The 24,468-nt window shown below is 35.4% G+C and overlaps 1 protein-coding gene across 5 annotated transcripts in view; it reads right to left on the bottom strand.

Moving 5' to 3' along the window:
• SCAPER (S-phase cyclin A associated protein in the ER) overlaps positions 1 to 24,468 on the bottom strand; it is a 505,214-nt gene that overhangs the window by 215,160 nt on the left and 265,586 nt on the right. For all 5 annotated transcript variants that reach the window (XM_086711283.1, XM_086711287.1, XM_086711288.1 and 2 more), the window contains one exon: positions 15,348 to 15,474. In XM_086711283.1, the coding sequence (XP_086567409.1) occupies positions 15,348 to 15,474 (127 nt within the window). The remainder of the gene's footprint in view (positions 1 to 15,347; positions 15,475 to 24,468) is intronic.

Below are 24,468 nucleotides of genomic sequence, written 5' to 3'. Positions count from 1 at the left end.
ACACGACAGGGATGCCCACTCTCACCGCTGTTGTTTAACATAGTGCTGGAAGTTCTAGCATCAGCAATCAGACAACAAAAGGAAATCAAAGGCGTCAAAATTGGCAAAGATGAAGTCAAGCTTTCGCTCTTTGCAGATGACATGATATTATACATGGAAAATCCGATAGACTCCACCAAAAGTCTGCTAGAACTGATACATGAATTCAGCAAAGTTGCAGGATACAAAATCAATGTACAGAAATCAGTTGCATTCTTATACACTAACAATGAAGCAACAGAAAGACAAATAAAGAAACTGATCCCATTCACAATTGCACCAAGAAGCATAAAATACCTAGGAATCAATCTAACCAAAGATGTAAAGGATCTGTATGCTGAAAACTATAGAAAGCTTATGAAGGTAATTGAAGAAGATTTAAAGAAATGGAAAGACATTCCCTGCTCATGGATTGGAAGAATAAATATTGTCAAAATGTCAATACTACCCAAAGCTATCTACACATTCAATGCAATCCCAATCAAAATTGCACCAGCATTCTTCTCGAAACTAGAACAAGCAATCCTAAAATTCATATGGAACCACAAAAGGCCCCGAATAGCCAAAGTAATTTTGAAGAAGAAGACCAAAGCAGGAGGCATCACAATCCCAGACTTTAGCCTCTACTATATTTAACTTTTTAAACAAATATTTTTCAATGTTTATTTATTTTTGAGAGACAGAGCATGAGCAGGGAAGGGGCAGAGAGAGAAAGGGAGACACAGAATCCAAAGCAGGTTCCAGGCTCCGAGCTGTCAGCATAGAGCCTGACACAGGGCATGGACCCACGAACCACGAGATCATGACCTGAGCCCAAGCTGGACACTTAACTGACTGAGGCACCCAGGTGCCCCAGACCTCAATCTCTTTTTAATTAAATCCTCCATATGTGATACTTTTCTAAGTAGAAGATGACATACACCTGTTTTCCAAGATTTGCAACATGGTTTGATATGAAACAGGTTGATCCTCAGGTATACAACTAGATAACTGGAACAGCCATTTCCCCCCAATCCTGATGTTACAGGCATTATTTTAATATCTTTCCAACCTCTTATGTATTTTATTTTGAAAATGTGGTTTAAAATGACACTAGAAGGACTATTTCACAAATGACAAGTAAGGCAATGAAAATAAGTCCTCCTAGTGAAAACAACCAAAAAAGTTAACATTTAAAAATATCCTTGAAAGAATTAAAATTACCAGAGAGAGAACTGCAAGTCAAAATCCAGGAGGAGGTGAAACCAAGAGAAAGAAGCACAGCCCTCAAAGCTACTTTTACTAATCTGTAAGAAACATTCACAGAATGATACATATTAAACCATTCCAAGCAAGACTCTCAAAAATTTCATCCTCATGATAAGCACGACATTAAAACTGGCCAATCATCCAACTTGCAGCCTGTGTTCAGGACACCCATGTGGCCTTGGGAACCCTAGAATTTGAAGAACTTGGATAAAGATGGTTTCAGAAACCCTGGTACTCTTACCACCTAACAAAAGTAAATGAAAATATTTCCAGAGGACGATTATAGTAGGTCTCAAATTATTCTTGAAAACTCTTCAAACACAAAAACCATATAACAAATGCAAACAATTTAAAAGACTAAAATTATATGATTCATCTTCTCTGACCACAAGGGAATCATATCAGTAACAGAAGGAAATCTAGAAAATGCCCAAATATGTGGAAATTAAATAATACATTCTTGCCCAACCGGTGGGTAAATAAGAAATCACGGGGGGACCTCACACCTGTCAGATGGCTAAAATAAAAAACAAGAAATAACAAGTGCTGGTGAGGATGTGGAAAAAAAAGAACCCTCACGCACTGTTTGTTGGAATGAAAACTGATGCAGCTATTGTGGAAAACAGTATGGAGGTTCTTTAAAAAATTAAAGATAGAATTACTGTATGATTTGGTAGTTGCACGCTAGTATTAACCCAAAGAGTATGAAAACACTAATTCAAAAAGATATATGCGTCCTGTGTTTATTGTAACATTTAAAATAGTCAAATTATGGAAGTAACCCAAGTGTCCATAGATAGATGAATGAATAAAGAAGATGTGGTAAATACATAAAATGAAATATTACTCAGCCATAAAAAAGAATGAAATCTTGCCATCTGCAACATGGATGGATGTAGAGAGTATAATACTAAGTGAAATAAGTCAGAGAAAGAAAATACCACATGATTTCACTCATATGTGGAATTTAAGAAACAAAAGAACAAAGAAAAATAGAGACAGACCAAAACACAGACTCTGAAGTATAGCAAACAAACTGGTTAAAAGAGGGGAGGTGGGTGGGGGGAGGGTGGGGGACATAGGTGAAGGGAAATAAGAGTATGCTTATCATAATGGGCACTGAATAATGTATAGAATTGTTGAATCACTACACTGTATACCTGAAACTAATATAACGCTGTATGCTAATTATATTGCAATTAAAGAAATAATAATTGCCAAATAAAAAGAAATCATGAGAGAAATTAGAAAATACTTTGAACTAAATGATGAAAACACAATGTATAAAACATGGAATTCACTGAAAGCAGTGCTCAGAGTTTATTTGTCTTAAAAAAAAAACACCACCAAAGATCTCAAATCAATAACTTAATTTTACATTTTAAGGAACGAGGAAAAGAAGAGAAAACCAAACCCAATGCCAACCCAAAGGTAGGAAATAAAGATTAGAGTGGAGATAAGTGAAATAAAAGTAGAAAAATAGAGAAAAATCAATGAAGCCAAAAGTTGATTTTTGAAAAGATCAACAAAATTTTCAAACCTTTAGCTAGACTGAGGAAAAAAGAGTCAAATGACTAAAATCAGAAAAGTAAGTGAGGATGTTACTAATGTCCTTAAAGCAAATGGATTGTTAAAGAGTTTACTATAATCAACATATACTATGATATATGCCAGCAAATTAGAAAGCCTAGATGAAATGGACAAATTCCTAGAAACATGCAAAATACTAAAACTGACTTAAGAAGACACAGAAAATCAGAATAGATCTGCAACAAGTAAAGAATTGAATCAGTAATCATAAACCTCCCAACAAAGAAAAATCCAGAGCCAAATGGCTTCACTGGTGAATTCCATCAAACATTTAAAGAATTAACACATGTCCTTCTGAAACTTCAAAAAAATTGGAGTAGAGGGAATATTGCCTAATTCATTCCATTGGGGCAGTATTGTCCAGATATCTAAGCTAGACAAAGACTTCACAAGAAAACTGCAGAACAGTATCTCCTAAATACAGATGCAAAAGTTTTCAACAATTACAAGCAGCATGCAATAAAAATTTAAGGGGTTAAAAAGGAAACAAGACATCATAAGAAAGAACATGTAAAAACAACAGACAAATATACATTCAAAGACATGAAATATTGGGATTACCAGAGATAGACTATTAATTATATTTTCTGTGCATAAAAATAAAAGGTAAGTTTGAAAATATTTGTAAAGAACAAGAAATTGTAAGAGGCATAGAAAATTTGAAAAGTAGGCATTCTAGATAGGGAAAATAAAATACTGTGAATAAAATTAAGAAATTAATGGACTGTTTTAAGAGCATATCAGAGACAACTGGAGAGAGAATAAAGTACAACAACAGAGAAACTAGAAAAAAACTCCTGTATTTACAAAGCTTTATGATAGAGGAGTTACCAAAGAACAGTAAACTGGTCTTTTCAATAAACGGTGCTCAAAAAATTAAGCATCCAGATGGGGAAAACAATGAAATTAAATCTCCGCCTCACAATAAACAGAAAAATTAATTGCAAGTGCATAACAAACTAAAAGTAAAGACAAAACTATAAAACTTCAAGAATATAGAGAAAAAAAGATCTTCTTGACTCTGGAGTAGGAAAATAGTTTCTGAAGAAGAGCAGAAACTATTAATCATAAAATATTGATAAATTTGTCCACATTAAAATTAAGAACTTCTGTTCACTGAAAGAGTCAAAAGAGTAAAAAGACAGCTGTATAATAGGAATAGGTATCTTTAACACATTTGAACAAATTGATATTGAGAACATACAAAGATTTCCTACAAATCAACAGAAATCTTTTCGGCAAAAGATTTGAACATGCAAGTCACAAGAGAAGACATTCAAATGGCAGTAAAAATATGAATAGGTGCCTAACTCTACCTGACAACAGAGATTCACATGAAAACTACAGTGAATACACCGCTACATACTCAAAAGATTAGCAAACATTAAAAAGTCTGGCAATACCAAGTGTTAGAGAAGAAAGGAGCAATGGGACTTTTATATTCTCCAGGTAGTAGTGTGAATTGATACTATTTCTTTGGAAAACAGGTTAGTGTTATCAAGAAAAGTTAAAGATATATGTATACACCTCATGACCCAGGAATCCCACTCCTTAGAGAAATTCATGCACATGAGTATCAGGATAAATGTTTAGAAGCACATTTTTTCATAAAAACAACCCAAGTGCCCATCAATAGCAGAATGGAGAAGTATCATTGTAGGAAGCGATGACACAGTATAGAAAATTGCACAATATAGAAAATGACACAGTATAGAAAAGAAAAAAAAACCCTCTAAAACAACATAAATTCTTAAATACATAATCTTGATAGAGGCAAGACTCCAAATTAGAGAGAGTAGCATTCATTCCATAAACTTCAAACCCAGACACGTGTGACCTAACATTTATTATTTAGGGATATACTGTTACAGGATAAAACTATAAAAAAAAAGAAAAAAAAAGTCAAAGTAATAGTTTATCCAAATATTAAGAGAAAAGTATGAATGGCAGAATAAATATGGGTGATCAGAATGTTCTGGGATGCTAGTGGCAATGTTCTATTTCTCAACTAGTCACTGGAGTTTTTGCTGTTATAATTATTCATTACTGTGAATGATTTGGAAGTGTCAATTTGCATAACCATAACACAAAATACCACAAGTGTGGAAAACGTTCCTATAAACTAGCACTATCAATATTCAAGTTTTTTATAACAAATTTATTTGCCTTTAAAGAATACTTTTCACAAAGAAGCCACAATAAATGACTTCAGATGAAAGGACTAAAACTGTTTCTAAAAGGCAAACCTCACCATCTGAAAAATAACGTAAACTATTTTGAAATCATTTACTGTTTTGTTTTACTGAGATATAGTTTACAATAAAATGCACAAATTTAGGTGTTCAGTCTGATGAGTTGTGGCAACTGCACACACCTATGTAACCACCACCTTAAACAAAATACGTAAACATTTCTACCCTTATATTCCTTGTTTTTTAAAAATACAAACCATATATAGATTAAACCTCTGTCAGATTCTTGAAGTAACTATTAATTCCATTTTCCTTGCACTCATCTTCTAATACGTGCTAGTTAAAGAAGGTATAAGAGACATTTTCATTTTACCTTGGGCTATAGGATGTATTTGTCACCTTCTGACAAAATACGGGTGTCATATAAGCTGTATACAGTTATTTAACAGCTGCCATGAAGAAATAACTACATAAATTGAGAACATAGTAACTGAGGAGATCAAAATCAGAGGCTTCTGTGATAGAATGTTTTGCAGTTCCTCTCAACTAAAGAATTCCAGCTGAAAATAAAAGAAGCAAAACCAAATGAAACCATGAAATTTAGAAGACAGGCAGTGTTTTAGCAGGACCTGAACACAATTTTTTAAATACAACTGATTGAGAAAGCTCTCAGAGATGACTGGTTTATCTGCTTTGAGTCTGGGCATGTGTTAAATAGCCACAAGCCTCAGTTTGCAAAAAAGCAGGGAGGGAAAAGGATAGGGTCAGGAAGAGCTTGGACTTTCTACCTTCCACAGTTATCTGTTAGTGGAATTTTCCAGGTTAAATTTCAAAAACACCAAAACAAGGCAGGGTTTACGATAGGTATCAAAAAGTCAGTTGTGATTTGATATCTCTCAATTCAGTTCAAGTTATGATTACTGACAGCTACGTGGTTTGCTTATTCAGCTTCAAGAGATTTACAGCTGAATCTCTAAGTTTGGCAGAATTCACAAAGAGTCAGGAAAGGCAACTGGAAAAACTCCATGACCAATCCATCTGCTTAAACTGTTTACTTACAGTAACAGTATATAAATGTCTCATGTTACTGATAAACCACAGAAAGCTTCTGGGATGCTGTTACTATCCAAACTCAAAAGTAATGTTCATCATCACAGAGTAACAAGAAAAGTCAATGAAAATACAAATTGTGCTTACTTGGACCAAATTTAATACAATGGCAAGAATGAGGAAAATGCCTCTACATATATAAGAATGTTTCAGAAACTATTTGAAATAATTAAGCATTTCTGCAACAAAAAGGTCTTTGGAGCAATTCTTTTAACCTGAATTTTAAATGTAATTTTATTGTGAAACGTAACATACAGAAAAAGGAAAAAATATGTAAGCACAATTTGAAGAATAGTAGTAATTTGAACATTGTATAATTTCCATCAGGTCAAGAAAAAAAAGACTAGAAGCACTTCAAGAAGCCACCTACATGAATCTTCCTGATTACACCTCCCTCTCAATTCTCTGAATAATCATTATCCTGATTATTATAAGAAATATTTTCTGTATCTTCTTTGTAGTTTTACCATCTATTAATATATTCCAAAACAATATAGGTGCTTTTGTCTATTCTTAGACTTTATATAACTGGAACTGTAATAATATATGCATGTATGTATGTGTATGTATATACATATACATATGTGTAAATATAAACATGTATCTTGTGTAAATATGAATATATATTTATATATACTTATATTTATTTGACTTGTTTTGCCCACTAAACATTGTGAGATACATCCATGTTGTTACCTATAGCTGTAGTTCGTTTTTATTATTGAATAATATTCCATTATACAAACATACCATAATTTATACAGTCAGCCACTGGTGGATATTTGGGCTTTTCCCATATTTGGCAATTATAAAAATGCCACTGAAAATTTTTATACATGTCTCCTGGTGCATATATGTATTGCTTTCTGTAGGGCATAGACATAGAAGTAAAATATGACGTGTACCCCTGCAGCTTTAGTTGATAATAGCAAATTGCTTTCTAAAGTGGTAGTACTAACTTATACTATCACAGGGTATGACCATTCCAATGCTCTAGATCTTTGTCAATAGTTGGTATTTTCAATCTTTAGCTTTTGCCATTCTGAAAGGTGAATCACAGTATTACACTGAGTTTTCCATTTGGAATTTTCTGATTATTAAAGATGTTGATTATCTTTGTATTTACTTATTGGCTATTAAGAGTTCTTCTTTTGGAATGCCTGTCATCTCATCCATTTTCCTACTGGCTGGTTCATCTTTTTTTCTTGTTGACTTGTAAGAATTCCTTATATACTCTGGATACCACTTCTTCGTGAGCTATACACAAAGATCTTCTTACATTATATTGTCTTTTCACAGTTTTTCTGGTGTCTTTTGATGAATAAAACTTTTAAAATTATTTTTTTAATTTAAATTCAAGTTAACATACACTGTAGTATTGGTTTCAGGAGTAGAACCCAGTGCTCATCCAAACAAGTGCCCTCTGTAATGCCCATCACCCATTTAGCCCATCCCCCCACCCACCTTCTCTCCAGTAACCATTTTATTCTCTGTATTTAAGAGTCTCTTATGGTTTGTCTCCTTCTTTATCCGATATGTCATCTGCAAAAGCCTTTTCCCATGTCGTCAGTTGTCTTTTAGCTTTGTTGATTGTTCCATTGCTGTGCAGAAGCATTTTACCTTGATGAGATCCCAACAATTCATGTTTACTTTTGTTTCCCTTGCTTACAGAGACATGTCCAGTAAAAAGTTCCTGCGGCCATAGTCAAACAGGTTGATGCCTGTTTTCTTCTCTAAAGATTTTGATGGTTTCCTATCTCATATTTAGGTCCTTCATCCATTTTGAATTTATTTTTGTGTATGGTGTAAGCACCATTTACTGAAAAGACGGTCTTTCGAGTCTATTTCTGGGTTCTCTATTCTATCCCATTGATCTGTGTGTCTGTTTTTGGGCTGGTACCACACAGTCTTGGTGAATACAGCTTTATAATATAGCTTGAAGTACAGAATTGTGAGGCCTGCAGCTCTGGTTTTCTTTTTCAACATTACTTTGGCTATTCGGGGTCTTTTCTGGTTCCATACAAATTTTAGAATTTGTTTGTTCTAGCTCTGTGAAGAATGTTGGTATTCGTTTGTTAGGGATTGCACCCAAAATGTGTAGACTCCTTTGGTAACAATGTTTGTTCTTCCAATCCATGAGCATGGAATATTTCTCCATTTCTTTGTGTCTTCTTCAATTTCTTTCATAAGCTTTCTATAGTTTTCAGTGTACATATCTTTTATCTCTTTGGTTAGGTATATTCCTGGTATCTTATGGTTTTTGGTGCAATTGTAAATGGGGTTGATTCCTTGATGTCCCTTTCAGATGCTTCATTATTGGTGTATAGAAATGCAACCAATTTGTATACATTGATTTCATATCCTGCAACTTTGCTGAATTCATGTATCAGTTCTAGCAGTTTTCTGGTAGAGTCTTTTGAGTTTTCCATGTAGAGTATCATGTTGTCTGTGAAAAGTGAAAGTCTGACTTCTTCCTTGCCAATTTGGATGTCTTTTATTTCTTTTTGCTGTCTGATTGCTGAGGCTAGGACTTCCAGTACTATATTGAACAACAGTGGTGAGAGTGGACATCCCTGTCGTGTTCCTGGTCTTAGGGGGAAAGCTCTCAGTTTTTTCCCACTGAGGATGATATTAGCTGTGGGCCTTTCATATATGGCCTTTACGATGTTGAGGTATGTATGTTCCTTCTATCCCTACTTTGTTGAGGGTTTTTATCAAGAAAGGATGCTGTATTTTGTCAAATGCTTCTTCTGCCTCTATTGAAAGGATCATAACTTACTGTAAAGCAGTAGTTAAGATAGTGTGTTGTTGGACTGAAGATGGTGAAAAAGAAGAATGAATGTTTTAATAATTGGGTTTTCTGTTTTTTTATATAAAGCTGACCTCACCTGACATCATAATCAAAAAGTTAATTTCAGATGGACCTAAATGTAAAAAGTGAAAACAGACTTTTAGGAGATAATAAAGAAGAATATCTTCTTGACTTTGGGTCAACATTCTGAATTATGGCATCATTCACAAAATGGACCATACATTCCTCTAATGCATTGTAGTGTCTCCTTTTTCTTTATGTACATAAACAAGTGCCTCACATCATGCATCAAGCATGCTACTTATGAATATAACCATTCTTCTTTTTTGCCATCTTTGTTCCAACAATACACTATCTTAAATAGTGGAGCTTTACAGTAAGTTTTGATATATGGTAGAGCAAATCCTCCCATATTATTCTTTTTCAACAGAGTCTTGGCTGTTCTTTGAAATCCTACATTTTAATTTTAGAATCTGCGTTTCAATTTCCAGAAAATACAGTTTCAGTTTCATAATATAAAAAATTTTAATTGCAGATGCACTGAATTTACAAATTAATTTGTGATGAAAACATATACTGCTGTAGTAAGATTTCCAATCCATGAACATGATCAATTTACTCCTAATACTTAATATTTGGATGATAATATAAACAGAGTTGATATTTATATACTGTTCCTGTATCTTAGTAGATTTATTAAACTTATTCATTAGTTTATGATATTAGTTATACTTTGTTTCTTTAGATATAAGCTATGAGATTAAGAAAATTGCTTTCTATTCCTCATTTACTGTCATGAATTGATGCTGAATTTAACAAATGCTTCTGCTGGATCTTTTGAGATGATCAAAAGATCTTTTTTTTTTTATCTTTGATTGATTTTCCAATGGTAAACTAAACTTGAATATACTGAACAAATCCAATTTTGTTGTGATATACCATTCTTTTCATACATTGCAAGATTTTGTTTGCTAAAATTCTGTTTAGGAATTTTGAATCTAAGCTCATGAATAAGATTGGCTTGTAATTTGATTTTCTCCAGGTTCACGATGATGTCTCTAGGTGTGGGTTTCTTCTTATTTGTATTCTTTGGGATGTATTTGGTTTCTTGAATTTCTGGGTTGATTTTTAAGTTTTAGGAAGTTCTACATAATAATCACTTCAGGTACTGTTTCTGCCCTATTCTCTCCTTTCCTCCTGGATTATTTTTTTTTTTTTTTTTTTTTTTAAATTTTTTTTTTTTCAACGTTTATTTATTTTTGGGACAGAGAGAGACAGAGCATGAACGGGGGAGAGGCAGAGAGAGAGGGAGACACAGAATCGGAAACAGGCTCCAGGCTCTGAGCCATCAGCCCAGAGCCCGACGCGGGGCTCGAACTCACGGACCGCGAGATCGTGACCTGGCTGAAGTCGGACGCTTAACCGACTGCGCCACCCAGGCGCCCCTCCTCCTGGATTATTATACATAAATTAAATGCTTCACTATATTCAATATGCCTCTTATAATCTTTTCTGTATTTTTCATATATTTTTCCATGTTTTAGTCCAGATTCTTATGACTTAGAATATACTAATTTTTTCTTCAGTGGATTTATTCTGCTGTTATGTGATGCATAATTTTCTTAATTTTGATTACTAAAATGTTCAGTAATCGGGGCACCTGGCTGGCTCAGTCAGTTGAGCATCCGACTCTTGATCTCAGCTCAGGTCATGATCTCACGATTTGTGAGAATGAGCTCTGAGTCAGACTCTGTGCTAATAGCACAGAGCCTGCTTGGGATTCTCTCTCTCCTTTTCTCTCTCTGCCCCTCTCCCACTGACATGCATGCTCTCTCTCAAAATAAATAAACATTAAAATGTTCAGTTCTTAAATTTCTATTTTCTTTAAAATGTGGTATATGTTTTAAAAAATAATACTTATATTGTTGAACACAGAAGTATAGCCCCTGTTGGTCTGTTTCCACTGATTTTTATCCATGTTGTTTTGCCCCTTTATGTGCTTAATTACCTTTTTCTGTCAGACACTGTATTTGAATTTATTTAATGAAATAATTTGAGACTTAGGTTGATATTATCTTCCTCCAGAGTACATTTTCCATTTACTTCTGTGAGGCACCTGGAGGTCTTAGCAATCCAAGGTCACTACTTTTTTTCAGCTACCCAGATGATTTGAAGTTGAGCTGTGGTCTGTGCAATGATTGGTATACTTCCAATCTACCCTCTCACCTAGTGCAGCCCTTTAAGATTTCAACCCAAAATATGGGGGTTTTGCCACAGTCTCTACCACTGATAGTCCTAGACTCCAACATTTTTAGCCCATCCATTTTTAGCCCTGGGTTAAAATGGATGCTTCTCATCCACTTCTTTTGGATCACTAATTGTACCCAGCCCCCAAATGCCTTGTTCCTAGATCTTGGCCTAGTAATTCTTCACTACTTTGTTAGCAATTCAGTTCCAGTTTACATTTTGCCTAGCTTTATTAATTGGCATCAATAGGAGAACTGTTCTGAATTACCTACTCTGTCCATAACTGAAGATATTTTCAAGCCTTTTATTTCCTTAAAAGATAAAAAAACAAAAAAACATAGTTTTATAATCTGTAACTGGTATTTACAAAGTCTTTCAATTCCAGTTTCAGCTAGTTATTACTCATAATGATTCATTTAGTTTTGTGTCCCTTTTTTGGACTGTGGCTACTTGTTCTTATAAAGTCATTTGAGAGAAATTATCTGAAGCCTAGGATAAAGGTGTCTTTTTCAAATGAGGATTTGCATCTATTTCCTTCTGCCAAGTTCCTAGGGACATCACTGATCAATCTGGAACTACTTTAAACTCACTTCACTATTTGAAATAATACAGATGATGTGAATTTGAGCTACAAGTCGACACCAGGGCTGGATTATAGTAATAACTTCTGCATTATACCAAGGCACTTCTTTTGCAGTCTCAGAGGATGGGGTGAGAGGGTTTATGATTATATCATGGAATAGGTTATGGTAGTCTATCTTTGTTAAGAGAAAATCTAGTAGATTTCACACCTTAGGCAGCCCTAAGGATTTTACTTTTGTCCCCACTTCATGAGGCCTGCAAATCATAATTCACATTTGCCAGCCTGGCAACTCCCCTTGGGGCATTTAGTTATAACTGAATACAACTTCCCAAATTCTTGGTTTTTCTTTGGCCTGGTAATTTTTCAATTCCTTCTTAGCAATTTGATTCTTTTAAGAAAGTTACTTTTGATTTTTTCCTGTATTTTTAAATGTTTTTGTTAGTAGAATAGGTACAAGTACCCTAGACCACCAACTTTTTTTTTACAGAACTAGGTAGAATTTGTTAAAAACTATAACATATGCAACACAGCTTACAAACTCTTTCTTTCTTTTTTTTTTTTTTTAAATTTTTTTTTCAACGTTTTTATTTATTTTTGGGACAGAGAGAGACAGAGCATGAACGGGGGAGGGGCAGAGAGAGAGGGAGACACAGAATCGGAAACAGGCTCCAGGCTCCGAACCATCAGCCCAGAGCCTGACGCGGGGCTCGAACTCACGGACCGCGAGATCGTGACCTGGCTGAAGTCGGACGCTTAACCGACTGCGCCACCCAGGCGCCCCACAAACTCTTTCTTTCTAAACAGAAACAGAGAACCCAAAAAGTTGGAAGGGACCTGAGACAAAGAGTAAGTACTACAATACTCATGTTTCCTCAGTTTTCTGATCTCTCTCATTACAGGAATGTTTTTGTACATCACAAGTTTAACCTCTTAGTTCTTACGTAGTTCTCAGAACTTCAGAAAAAGTATCTAAGCAAAACTGTATCAAAGCACTAACAGAAAGCATCAGTGTGTTGAGATCTCAATTAGGAGGGTGAAGAGCTCAAGATTCATCTCCCACCATTCCTCAGTGAGTGCTTGCTCAAGTTCCACCAGTCTCACCCTTGTCACTTCTAGGCTGTCTTCAAATCCTTCACTGGGTACCTGGCTTTGGCTCTAATGATTTTGTTACTCCAGGCAGTTTTCCAAACAAAAAGGAATGGTTATTTACAATTTCTAGACTGAAATCATAAATATCAGCTGAATTACACTGAAATGTCAGTATAACTCTATGAAGAGAATTTCACATAAAGTGAGTCTGTCCTGGCTAAGTAAAAAGGATTTGTTATAAAAATAGCAAAAGGATCTTATTGTAGGTAAGTTTAGACTCTCAGGTGGTCCTGCAGTGTATACTCTAAGGACAGCTTTACAGCAAGGTTTCTGACACAGACCATTTAGACTGGGAGCCAGACTACATTTTTCTCCCCCAAATTATAAGGAATCAGTAGTATTCCAGTAAATTGCTCCTTTGTGAACAGAATAACTTTACTTAGATTTTCATACTGAATACCTTTCTTACATAGATCATTTTACTTTTTCCTCAAAAATTCTGTGATTACTTCAATCTAAAACAATATTCATGAGATAAGGTGCACATGGTGGTATCTTCAAGTACACTGTAGTCCGAAGTATAATTACCCTTTATAAAAATAAAAATAATTAGTATGTGCTAATTTAAAAAACAGACATTTTTCTAAAGCATATCAAGCCTCCAAACACTCCATCTAGCACACGTCTGACGATTAGCAGTCTCTGAACTCTCCGACACTCTGAAAGGGATGTGTTATACTGAAGAACTGACTCTTTGTGGCTCTGCTGCTCTAGTTCCTACAGAGGACTGTACTGTCTGATGCCAAAATGCAGCTGAACACTATCTTGTAAAGGTAGTCATTCATATGCTTAAAAACCCAGTAATTCCACCCCTGAGGCATATGTCCTAGACAAGAGCAATGATTCTCAAAATATGACCCTTGGACCAGCAGCATCAGTGTTACCTATGAAACACAAATTCTTGTGACCCACTGAGTCAAAAACCCAAGGTGGGGTGTGTTTTAACAAGTCCTAGGTGATTCTGATGTAGACTAAAGTCTAAGGCTCCCCACTTTGGAGAAATTCTTGCTCATTTGCTCTGATACATGAATGTCTGAGCAGCACTGTTTCTAATCTCTTTTTCTTTCTCTCTCACACACACCCCCATACACATTCAACCCTGAATGAATTCAATCCTGAAAAACAATGTCCATGTCAGGAAAAGAGATTTTAAAAACTGTGTAATAATTAACACAGTGAAGTACTCACTATACAGCAGAGAAAATGAATGAAAAACAGCTACATTGTAAACCTAAATAAAACTTAGAATCATAATTTTGATTGAAAAACTGACAGAAGTCTACAGTATATTTTATAAAGTTCAAATACAAGCAAAACAGTAATATATTACTTAGGAAAACATTCATTTGATAAAGAAATAAAGCTCTTAAAAACCAAAGAAATATTCTTCTTTTTAAACAAAAAAAAGACAGAAAAGATACTGCCTTAATACTGTACAGTATTTCCTTCAGGGGAAGCAGAGACAGGAATGGGATATGGAAGGATCGCATTGGGAACCACAGAGGTACTGGGAACAGTCTAGTTTTTAAGTTTCATGGTAAGTTCATAGGTGTTCATTATATTTGGGTTATTTTTGTCACTACATTCTTTTTGTAGATCTCAAATGTTATAAATATTAAACCCAGAAAACAAAAAACAAAAAAATTTAGATAATAAACAAAGATAGCTATTACATCAAATAGAAAAATTAGAAACCACCAAAGTGATATAAATTGTGTAAACTATGGTATGTTCATTTAGTTACAATGAATTTTTAAAGACACAAGAAAATATTCATGATACAGGTAGTCAGATAAAATAATGTAAGAAATGTCCAGTAAAAAGATTAAAAGAAAATACAATAAAATATCGACAGTGGGCATTATAGGGAGTTTATTTCTTCTTGATATATTTAAAGTTTTCTATAGTGAATAATAAAGATCATTTAAAGATCATTAAGAATGTTTTAACTGTCACAAAAACATTTATGACTCTAAGTCATTAAAGAAAACTGCCAAATCTTCTTTTGGAAACAGTAAGGAAATTGGTGCTTATGGAAATCTGGTTGTGATTTATGAGCTTTATAATTTAAAGTTTTACACTGTCTGGCATAAAATTGTATATCTTTATTACTGTGATTCCTTTTAAATTTATTTTATTTTGTTTGTGTGTGGAAAAATATGACTTGTTTTTGCTGTTGAGGATTTCAATTAAAATGACTAAAAACTATACCAAATTAATCAGAAACAAAAGGAAAAAACAATCCATCAGTGGTTGACCAGCTTTTGGAAACCCAGAAGAAATGCATAAGTGAGCGTCAGCCTTATAATCCTATGTCCTGTCATAGTGAGAAAGAATCACGAAGATTAAGGCCAAAGGCCAGAGATTAGTTACATACCTTTTTTTCCAATATTCTAGCGATCTCGCCTAGGGTCCGATCTAAAGCAGAAACCTTATTGTTTGCCCATGAGCCACTGTCTTGTACTTGTAGTTGTTTTAGAAGATCTTTGGCTAATCGCTGAAGTCTTCAATACAAAACGAAAGGGAAGAATGACATTAATGAATTAGACTATAATATTTCATTTTCCTAAACCTTTTGAAACAAAAGCTACTTTCATTATTGAAGTAGAAAGTGCTTCACAGAACACCTTTGGGGAGGAACAAACAAAACCATTCCTAGTCCTCATGGTACAAAACAGAACTAGAGGACAGTACTGTCCATCTAGATTAGCTAGGACATTGCTACTATCAATTTCTGTGTGACACTTAAACTAGAACAGAACTGCAGATGGGGAGGTGAGGCAATGATGGCAGAGAAAATGAGTATAAGAAACTCAGCAGGTTTTCATACTTTGATTTATATCTTCAAGGTAGGCTTGGATATTATTTTGTAAGCACTGTAAACTCTCAAAATGTCAAACTCCCACGTTCCAATTTACAAGTAATTTGGAGATTGCCTGCCACTGCTGATGTCATTTACTTAGACAACAGAGCAACATTTGCTTTTCACCAAAAAATAAACACGTTACCTAGACTGTAGGATTCCTGCAAGTGAACTATGTGTAGTATTTCTTTGTGGCCCTTACTTCTTCTGTCTCATGTACCTCACTCTGAGCAATCCTCTTCTCCTTTCCACTTACTCGCTTAAGTAGCCCACTGACAGATATTCACCAGAAACACTTCCAGATCTCTCCACTTCTCCCCTATACATCATCCCCCTGTTGTCTCACTTCCATTTTTATCTGTGATAGATTCTGTAGGCCAAGATTATAGTCACATTCTGCTAAACATGCTACATTCCCTTTCTGTTGTTCTGTTTGTTACTCCTATCAGTCAAATGGCAGCAGTGGTGATAATCACTAATATTTAACTCTTACTGTGGGCTGGCACCACTCTCAGTGTCCTGATGTATTAATTTATTTAGCTGGATAATTACCATCTAGCAAGCCTTTTCCATCTCTGATCTTCCTATGACTATAGATTCAGGATCTTACTAAATCTGTCTAATCTGCTCACTCTCCATAAAGGCTTGCTTCATACATTATCCATTCTCTTCAAAACTCCATCCTTTCCTTTCTCCCTCTTGTTTTCAAAAGAAGACCTTACATTTCGGAGTGAAAATGGAACTACTAGAACAAGAAAATCTTTACTTTCTGCCACAAAACCTACAAGCCTACCTATATTTCACCCATACTCTCCTTTGCCTCTCCTATTACAATCAAAGAAGACCGATTCTGCCCATGTGGGGCTAATCCTGCCACACAGACTCTGTGTACATGAAGTCTTTCTGGATCAAAATTAACTCTCTTCGTCTTCCTTCAGTGTCTTTGCAAATGCTCTTCATTCATTCCTTCTGAAATGCTTCCTTCACCTCCACATTATCTAGAAAATTTCTATGTATCCTCAGGTTTTCAGTTCAAACATTACTTTCTCTGATTTGACTATTCCTTCAAAGCACTCATCACAAGCCTTTCCCATTCAGAACTTTATGCAATGATGAGAATGTCCCATATCTGGACTGTACAATATGGTGGCTGCTAGCCAAATGTGGCTCTTGTGCACCAGAAGTATAGTTAGTGAGACTGAGGAACTGAATTTTAAGTTGCATTTAATCTTAATAATTTAAATAGTCACATATAGCTAGGAGCTATTATACTGAACAGTACAGAAGCATAGTATTAACTTCATGAAAGACGGCTCGTGTCTACCTATTCATTGCCTTATTAACAGCACCGAATGTGCTATCTCTACATAAGTGCACTCAACAGGTATTTAATGATGAATGGGCTAGGAAGAAATTTCTTCTTTAGTCTTAATAATATCCACATATTACAACATAATGTACATGATCTTATATAATCCTATGAAAACAATGTCCATTAGTCTTATTCCCATTTGAAAAAAATGAAGAAACCAAGGCTCAGGCAAATTCAGTGACTTTCCCAAGGTTTCACAACTGGTAAAAGGTATTAGTGGGGTTAGGCCTGTGATCTCAAATCTGCTTTTGTCTCCAAACCATATTAGTCAGTTCAAATAAGGAAATTTTCTTCACAAATAAATAATACCACAGAATACAATTTCACCTAAATAATATTTGTGTAAAAATGTTAAATTTCTCAAAGAATACAACAGCAAATGCAGCTCAAAAAGGCACTGGTGAACTACAGTTTAAACCTAAGCTATCCAACATGAATTCAGCAAAGTTGTAGGAAACAAAACCAATGTACAGAAATCAGTTGCATTTTTATACACCAATAATGAAGCAACAGAAAGACAAATAAAGAAACTAATCCCATTCACAATTGCACCAAGAACCATAAAATACCTAGGGATAAACCTAATCAAAGATGTAAAAGATCTGTATGCTGAAAACTATAGAAAGCTTATAAAGGAAATTGAAGAAGTCACAAAGAAATGGAAACACATTCTGTGCTCATGGATTGGAAGAATAAATATTGTTAAAATGTCAATACTACCCAAAGCTATCTACACATTCAATGCAATCCCGATCAAAATTGCACCAGCATTCTCTCGAAGCTAGAACAAGCAATCCTAAAATTCATATGGAACTACAAAAGACCCCGAATAGCGAAAGTAATATTGAAGAAGACGACCAAAGCGGAAGGCATCACAATCCCAGACTTTAGCCTCTACTACAAAGCTGTAATCAAGACAGTATGGTACTGGCACAAAAACAGACACATAGACCAATGTAATAGAATAGAGCCTCTAGAATTGGACCCACAAATGTATGGCCAACTAGTCTTTGACAAAGCAGGAAAGAACATCCAATGGAAAAAAACAGTCTCTTTAACAAATGGTGCTGGGAGAACTGGACAGCAACATGCAGAAGAATGAAACTAGACCACTTTCTTACACCATTCACAAAAATGAACTCAAAATGGATGAAGGACCTGAATGTGAGACAGGAAACCATCAAACCCTAGAGGAGAAAGCAGGAAAACCTCTCTGACCTCAGCCGCAGCAATTTCTTGACACATCTCCAAAGGCAAGGGAATTGAAAGCAAAAATGAACTATTGGTACCTCATCAAAATGAAAATCTTCTGCACTGCAAAGGAAACAACCAACACAACTAAAAGGCAACCTATGGAATGGGAAAAGATACTTGCAAATGACATATCAGATAAAGGGCTAGTATCCAAAATCTATAAAGAACCCACCAAACTCCAAACCCAACAAACAATCCAGTGAAGAAATGGGCAGAAGACATGAATAGACACTTCTCTAAAGAAGACATTCAGATGGCCAACAGGCACATGAAAAGATGCTCAATGTCACCCCTCATCAGGGAAATACAAATCAAAACCACACTGAGATACCACCTCATACAGGTCAGAGTGGTTAAAATGAACCAATCAGGAGACTATAGATGTTGGCGAGGATGTGGAGAAACAGGAATTCTCTTGCACTATTGGTGGGAATGCAAACTGGTACAGCCGCTCGGGAAAAGCGTAGAGCTTCCTCAAAAAATTAAAAATAGATCTACCCTATGACCCAGCAATAGCACCGCTAGGAATTTACCCAAGAGATACAGGAATGCTGATTCATAAGGGCACTTGCACCCCAATGTTTATGGCAGCACTTTCAACAATAGCCAAAGTATGGAAAAAGAAATGTCCATCAACTGAAAAATGGATAAAGAAGATGTGGTTTATATATACGATGGAATACTACTTGGCAATGAGAAAGAATGAAATATGGCCATTTGTAGCAACATGGATGGAACTGGAGAGTATTATGCTAAGTGAAGTAAGTCAGGCAGAGAAAGACAGATACCATATGTTTTCACTCTTATGTGGATCCTGAGAAACTTAACAGAAGACCGGGGCGGGGGTGGGGGGAGTTACAGAGAGGGAAGGAGGCAAATCATAAGAGATTCTTAAATACAGAGAACAAACTGAGGGTTTCGGGGTGTGGGGGAAAGGGAAAGTAGGTGATGGGTATTGAGGAGGGCACCTGTTGGGATGAGCACTGGGTGTTGTATGGAAACCAATTTGACAATAAATTTATATATATATACATTGCCAAAAAATAAATAAAAATAAATAAAAATAAATAAATCTAAGCTATCCATACGAAGTTTACTTTGATAAGTCAAAAGAATGAATATAAACTCTAATATCAGACATACCTTTGCTTGAATTCTGGCTCCAGTACATACCACATATATAAACTCTGGGACAATTACTTAACTACTCTGAATCTCAATTTCTTCACCTTAAAAGTGGAGATTTTATATGTGTAATATATATATATTTATCTTATATATATCTCCTTTTCTTTCCTTTCAGAGCTTTTGAAGATCAGAGACAAATAATGTAATGTACTTAACACCATTCAGGAGTAAAGGAGACATTCAATAAATGATCAACTATTATTACTATTCATTGACAGAAGGTCTCAATCTAACACAAGGAAAAAGGGAATATAAAAAACACAGACACAGAATAAGAACAACATACTTCTTTTCCCTTTTAATCGAATATGGGCTGGAGTCCCATCCGATTAAAGTTACTGACCTTATCATGTTGAGGAATATTGGCAATGAAGTTTATTGTGTGACAGATAAGTAGCCACTTCAGCTTTTGGCTGAATAAAGCCTGCGCACCATGTAACTAAATATCCAGCCATAGCCATGGATGCATATGAATCTAGCAGTATTCTTACCAAGAATGCTCACATTCCACTGAAAATCAGGGGTACTTAGGGAGGCACAAGGACCATTTTAATTCACAGAATACAAGAGGCTTGTATTTCACCCTGAGGTAAATCAAATCTGGGATTCATATGAACCTACCCTTCAAGGAAGAATGCCAAATCAAGGGGATGCTTTGGTAACATGAGATAAACCTCTGTTTTATTCCCTGCCTCCACAGAAGTACCACAAATAATATAGCCCCTTTCAAAAAAAAGCATCAGATTTTGATTCATACTATGAATAATTATAGACTGTCGGGACTCAGGCCCTGAAAGTTATATTTTCCCTACAGGGGAAGAACAGAAGCTGTTTAGAGGATCCAGTTTTTAACACAGAAAATGTTATTTGAGTTACTTCTGGCAGAAAATTCTTCTAGCATGGGAAGAAAAAGTAGAGGCGCTGTACCTCCCAGCCTAGAACATGAGAATTATCTGTCTGATAAAGGGCTTTGTGAGGAATTTTGTAAGGTCAAGTACTTTCTTCTCAAAACTTAAATTCCCACAACAACTCTAAGTTCATATATGTCACCGGTAAATGTGAAATGTAAATGTATTTCTGTAAGAAGCCCTAACTTTTATCACAGTAAAGTTTTGGGGAGGGTTCATTAGATCACTGGGATGATTTGTAAAAATGTAAAAAAGGAGACTGGATCCACTTTAGGAAGAAATATTGCTCGTTAGTGTGATGGACAAGAAGACATAAACACCTTAACAGTTTTAGGGCTATTGGTTCCCCTTCTGTTTTTAAATAATATGGTGAAGCCTATATTTTTAAATAATATGGTGAAGCCTATATTTTTAAATGTAAGATCTTAAGAAATACCTAGATCAGATGACAAATATCAGTGTACATGTTACCTCTTATATTGGGTATCTTTCATTTTTGCCCACCAGCATCCCTTCTTGTAGAAAAAAGAACCCACTTCCCCTTTTGAGAAACCAGCTTGCCTTCACATTACATGAGTATACTTGATGTGCTCAATGCTATTGGGGTGTTGCTGTTTCAAGGCCCTGACTCTCAGTGGAAAGAGCTAGGAAATGTGTATATAATATATAATATATATATATATATATATATTATATACATACATATAATACATACACATATATATTATATTATTATATATTACTATTACATATATTATATAGTCATATATACATATTATCATATTATATATATGAATAAATCAACACAGTTACATCTATATTTCTATTTCTACATATTGGAAAATACAAATTAAAACTGATACCTATAATTCCAATTCACTACATGGTCCTTCTATTCTTCCTGGATATATTTTTAACTCTTCTCCAGTAGTGAGCAATCTGCCTTTCATCATCCTTAATATATTTATTTATTTGACCAATTCCCCTACATGTAACATATCACCCATCTTTGTTTCTATATGTATGCTATTATGTCCCAGCTTGGGCTCTGACTCCCCACTCTGGGTTTTTGTGCTCTCTCACCCTTGCTTGGGTTTCAACAGCCTTTGTCAGGCTTCCCTCTTCACGTGGGCTCTAACAGACTATGCCAGGATGCTCTTCCATAGAGATGCCCTCCTCATTCTGCTCTGACTCACCACGCCAGGCCATGATGCCCCACCTCACATGGAAGCTCCCTTCATTCTGCTGGGGCTCTGAGCTTCCACATATGGCCACTCCTCATGCCCCTGCACAAATGTCCACCTCAGCCTCCTCAGGCTCTTACATCCCCCACTGTGCCACTGTTGTCTCCGGCCATCTCAACACTGCAGATGGCTGCTTGGTATTCTCTCATCTAATGACTTCAGGACTAAATTTTTCTGGAAAGGGAAGGGTAACCAGAGGAAGAGAGAAAGAGTCATTTTCACTTATTGGCTAGAATATTTTAATAAGAAGACACTTCATCTACTATTTGGTTACCAAATTAAATCAGTTATAATAATTATCCTTTTGGAAGGTCAAATTATCTTCTTTGTCCAGTATAAAATTCTTAAGTTGGCTACTGAGTCCTTGGACAAAATGCTAGAAGTTTTTGATAGCCTCCTTGCCATCTAGTATGACAGGGCATTTAGATCTAGAATTAGGCATTTTTCTAAGAAGTTCTCGCTTCTTTTCGTGAGAAATGATATTTCAAGTCCCAAATCAGTGAGCTCACTGCCATTATGCTGGTCATTGTTTCTAGGTCTCTTTAATGGGCAGAGCTAGGAAATAAATGTGTGCATATACACATACATTCATATATATACATGTATACATATGCACATACATATACAAATATGTATACACACAAATACACATAACGCTTTCTGAAAGATAAAATACCTCATAAATTCATTTAATTCAAATTCAGTCCTACAGGGGTTTTACCTCATCTCTTCTATATTACATTTATCTCCTTTCTCCTTTCTTGTAAACTCAGGACTCAACTTCTCAGGAACACAGGGGATGAGAGAATTTTAGTTTGCATAATATCTTTTACTTTATCGCATATTATATGCAGAACAGACTCAGAATAACATTACTGGTATCATTACCAATATAATTAGAGAACATTTAATTTATTAGCATACGTTCTCCTCATATTCACTGATATTTTTCTTAGTTATGTTATAAAATTATGAGATACAGTTACTATGTAATATTCTTCTTCTGGCCATCAGTCTTAGTTCTATAAGAAACTATATCAGGTTCACCACAGTCATTATGTTGAAGTCTAACAATTTTGATTAGATAAAGTTCATTTTTTAAGATTGAAGATCCTCAAGAAAAAAAATGTGGGTCAATAATTTTGCAATTGGTAAAACTAATTTTTGAAGGCATAAAATTATTGATATGCAAGAGCAAGGCAACATTGTTCACATGAGCCCTCCCAGAGGAACTTACTTGAAAATGAGGTTCAAGTGATTTTTTTCAAATTGGTTCCCTGTACTTTGCAGTGAAAACCTTAGTTATTTTGGGGTTCTTCTTCTTTCCTTACATCTGTTATTCCAGTTGCTTCTTTTTGCTTTCTTTCACACTGATGTCAATAACATGCAGTACCTAAGGCTGTTTGGATTTACTTGTTTTTTGGATTTCATGGAGATATCTGGTAAGGTGGTTTGTTGTTAAACACTGCCATGGGTTTTTGGTTTTCTTAACTACTTGCCTGGTTTCTATGTGAAGATCTGGAGATACTGAAAAATTATGCTTCTATTGCTACTGCTATTTTTTCTAGGCTTATAATTTAAACAAACGTCCTGGCTGCCCAGTAGTCAACAGACTGTAATAAGGAAAAGCAGAAGCAGTAGAAGACTAATTAGGAGGCTATTAAATTAATCCAGATGAGAGATAATGGTAGGTTAAATCAGAGTAGTTACTATGGAGGTAATGAAAAGTGGTCAGATTCTGAATATATTTTAAAGACAGAGCCAACAGAATTTGTTGATGGACTGAGAATGAAGTGTGAGGAGAAAGAGGATGACTCTAAAGATTTTAGTCTCAACTTGAAGGATGGACTTGCCATTTCCTAAAACGAGCAAAAAATATGAGGGGTAAAGTTTGGGAGCAAATTTCAAGAGTTTAATTTTGTACACGTTCACTTGAGGGGTCCAACTGAACAAACAGACATCCAAGTGGAAATACTAAATAGGAAGTTGGATATATGAGCCTGGAGTTCTGGGGAGAGGGCTGGGTTGGAGTCCTAAATTTAAAATCCATCAGTGACTAAACGTTTACAGTCATAAAACTGAGTAAGATTACCAAGGGAATAATTCTGTGTTTGAATGCTCAAGACATAGGCATGCTAATGTTGGAGGTCCAGGAGACAAGTAAGAACCGAGCAAAAGATACTGAAAAAGAGTGGCCAGTCAAGTAAGAGGAGAATCCAGAGAAAGTTCTGAAGTAGACTGTTTACATTAAAGGCCCTCCCGAATTACACCCTGCTATCCATGACTTGTACACTCTCCTCCTACAATGACCCTGGACTTGGTGAGATGACTTGCTTTGGTCAATGGGATATAAGCAAATGTAACACAAGCAGAGGCTTGATAAATTTTAAAATCTCCTATGAACACTGATTCAAAAATCCTCAAGAGAACAAGCAAAATGAATTCAACTACATATTAAAAGGATTATCACCATGAGCAAGTGATCTCTCATCCTCAAGGCGGGAGGGAGGGCGGGGGGCTGACCCAGCCTTCCCTACACGGAAATCATAGGGGAGCAAGAAAGTGAGGTTGAAAGAGATGCCTCAAGACTTCCGAGGCCAAGTCTTGGAAATCACATAGTGCTTCTGTAGTCGTCTGCAGGTCAAAAACAAGTCAAAAGTCCAGAATAA

The sequence above is a fragment of the Puma concolor genome, chromosome B3, assembly GCF_028749965.1.
Source record: "Puma concolor isolate L17-30 chromosome B3, mPumCon1.1.hap2, whole genome shotgun sequence".
Classification (NCBI taxonomy): Eukaryota; Metazoa; Chordata; class Mammalia; order Carnivora; family Felidae; genus Puma; species Puma concolor.
The sequence above is the reverse complement of the archived record's forward strand: the minus strand, read 5'-3'. Positions and strand labels throughout refer to the sequence as shown.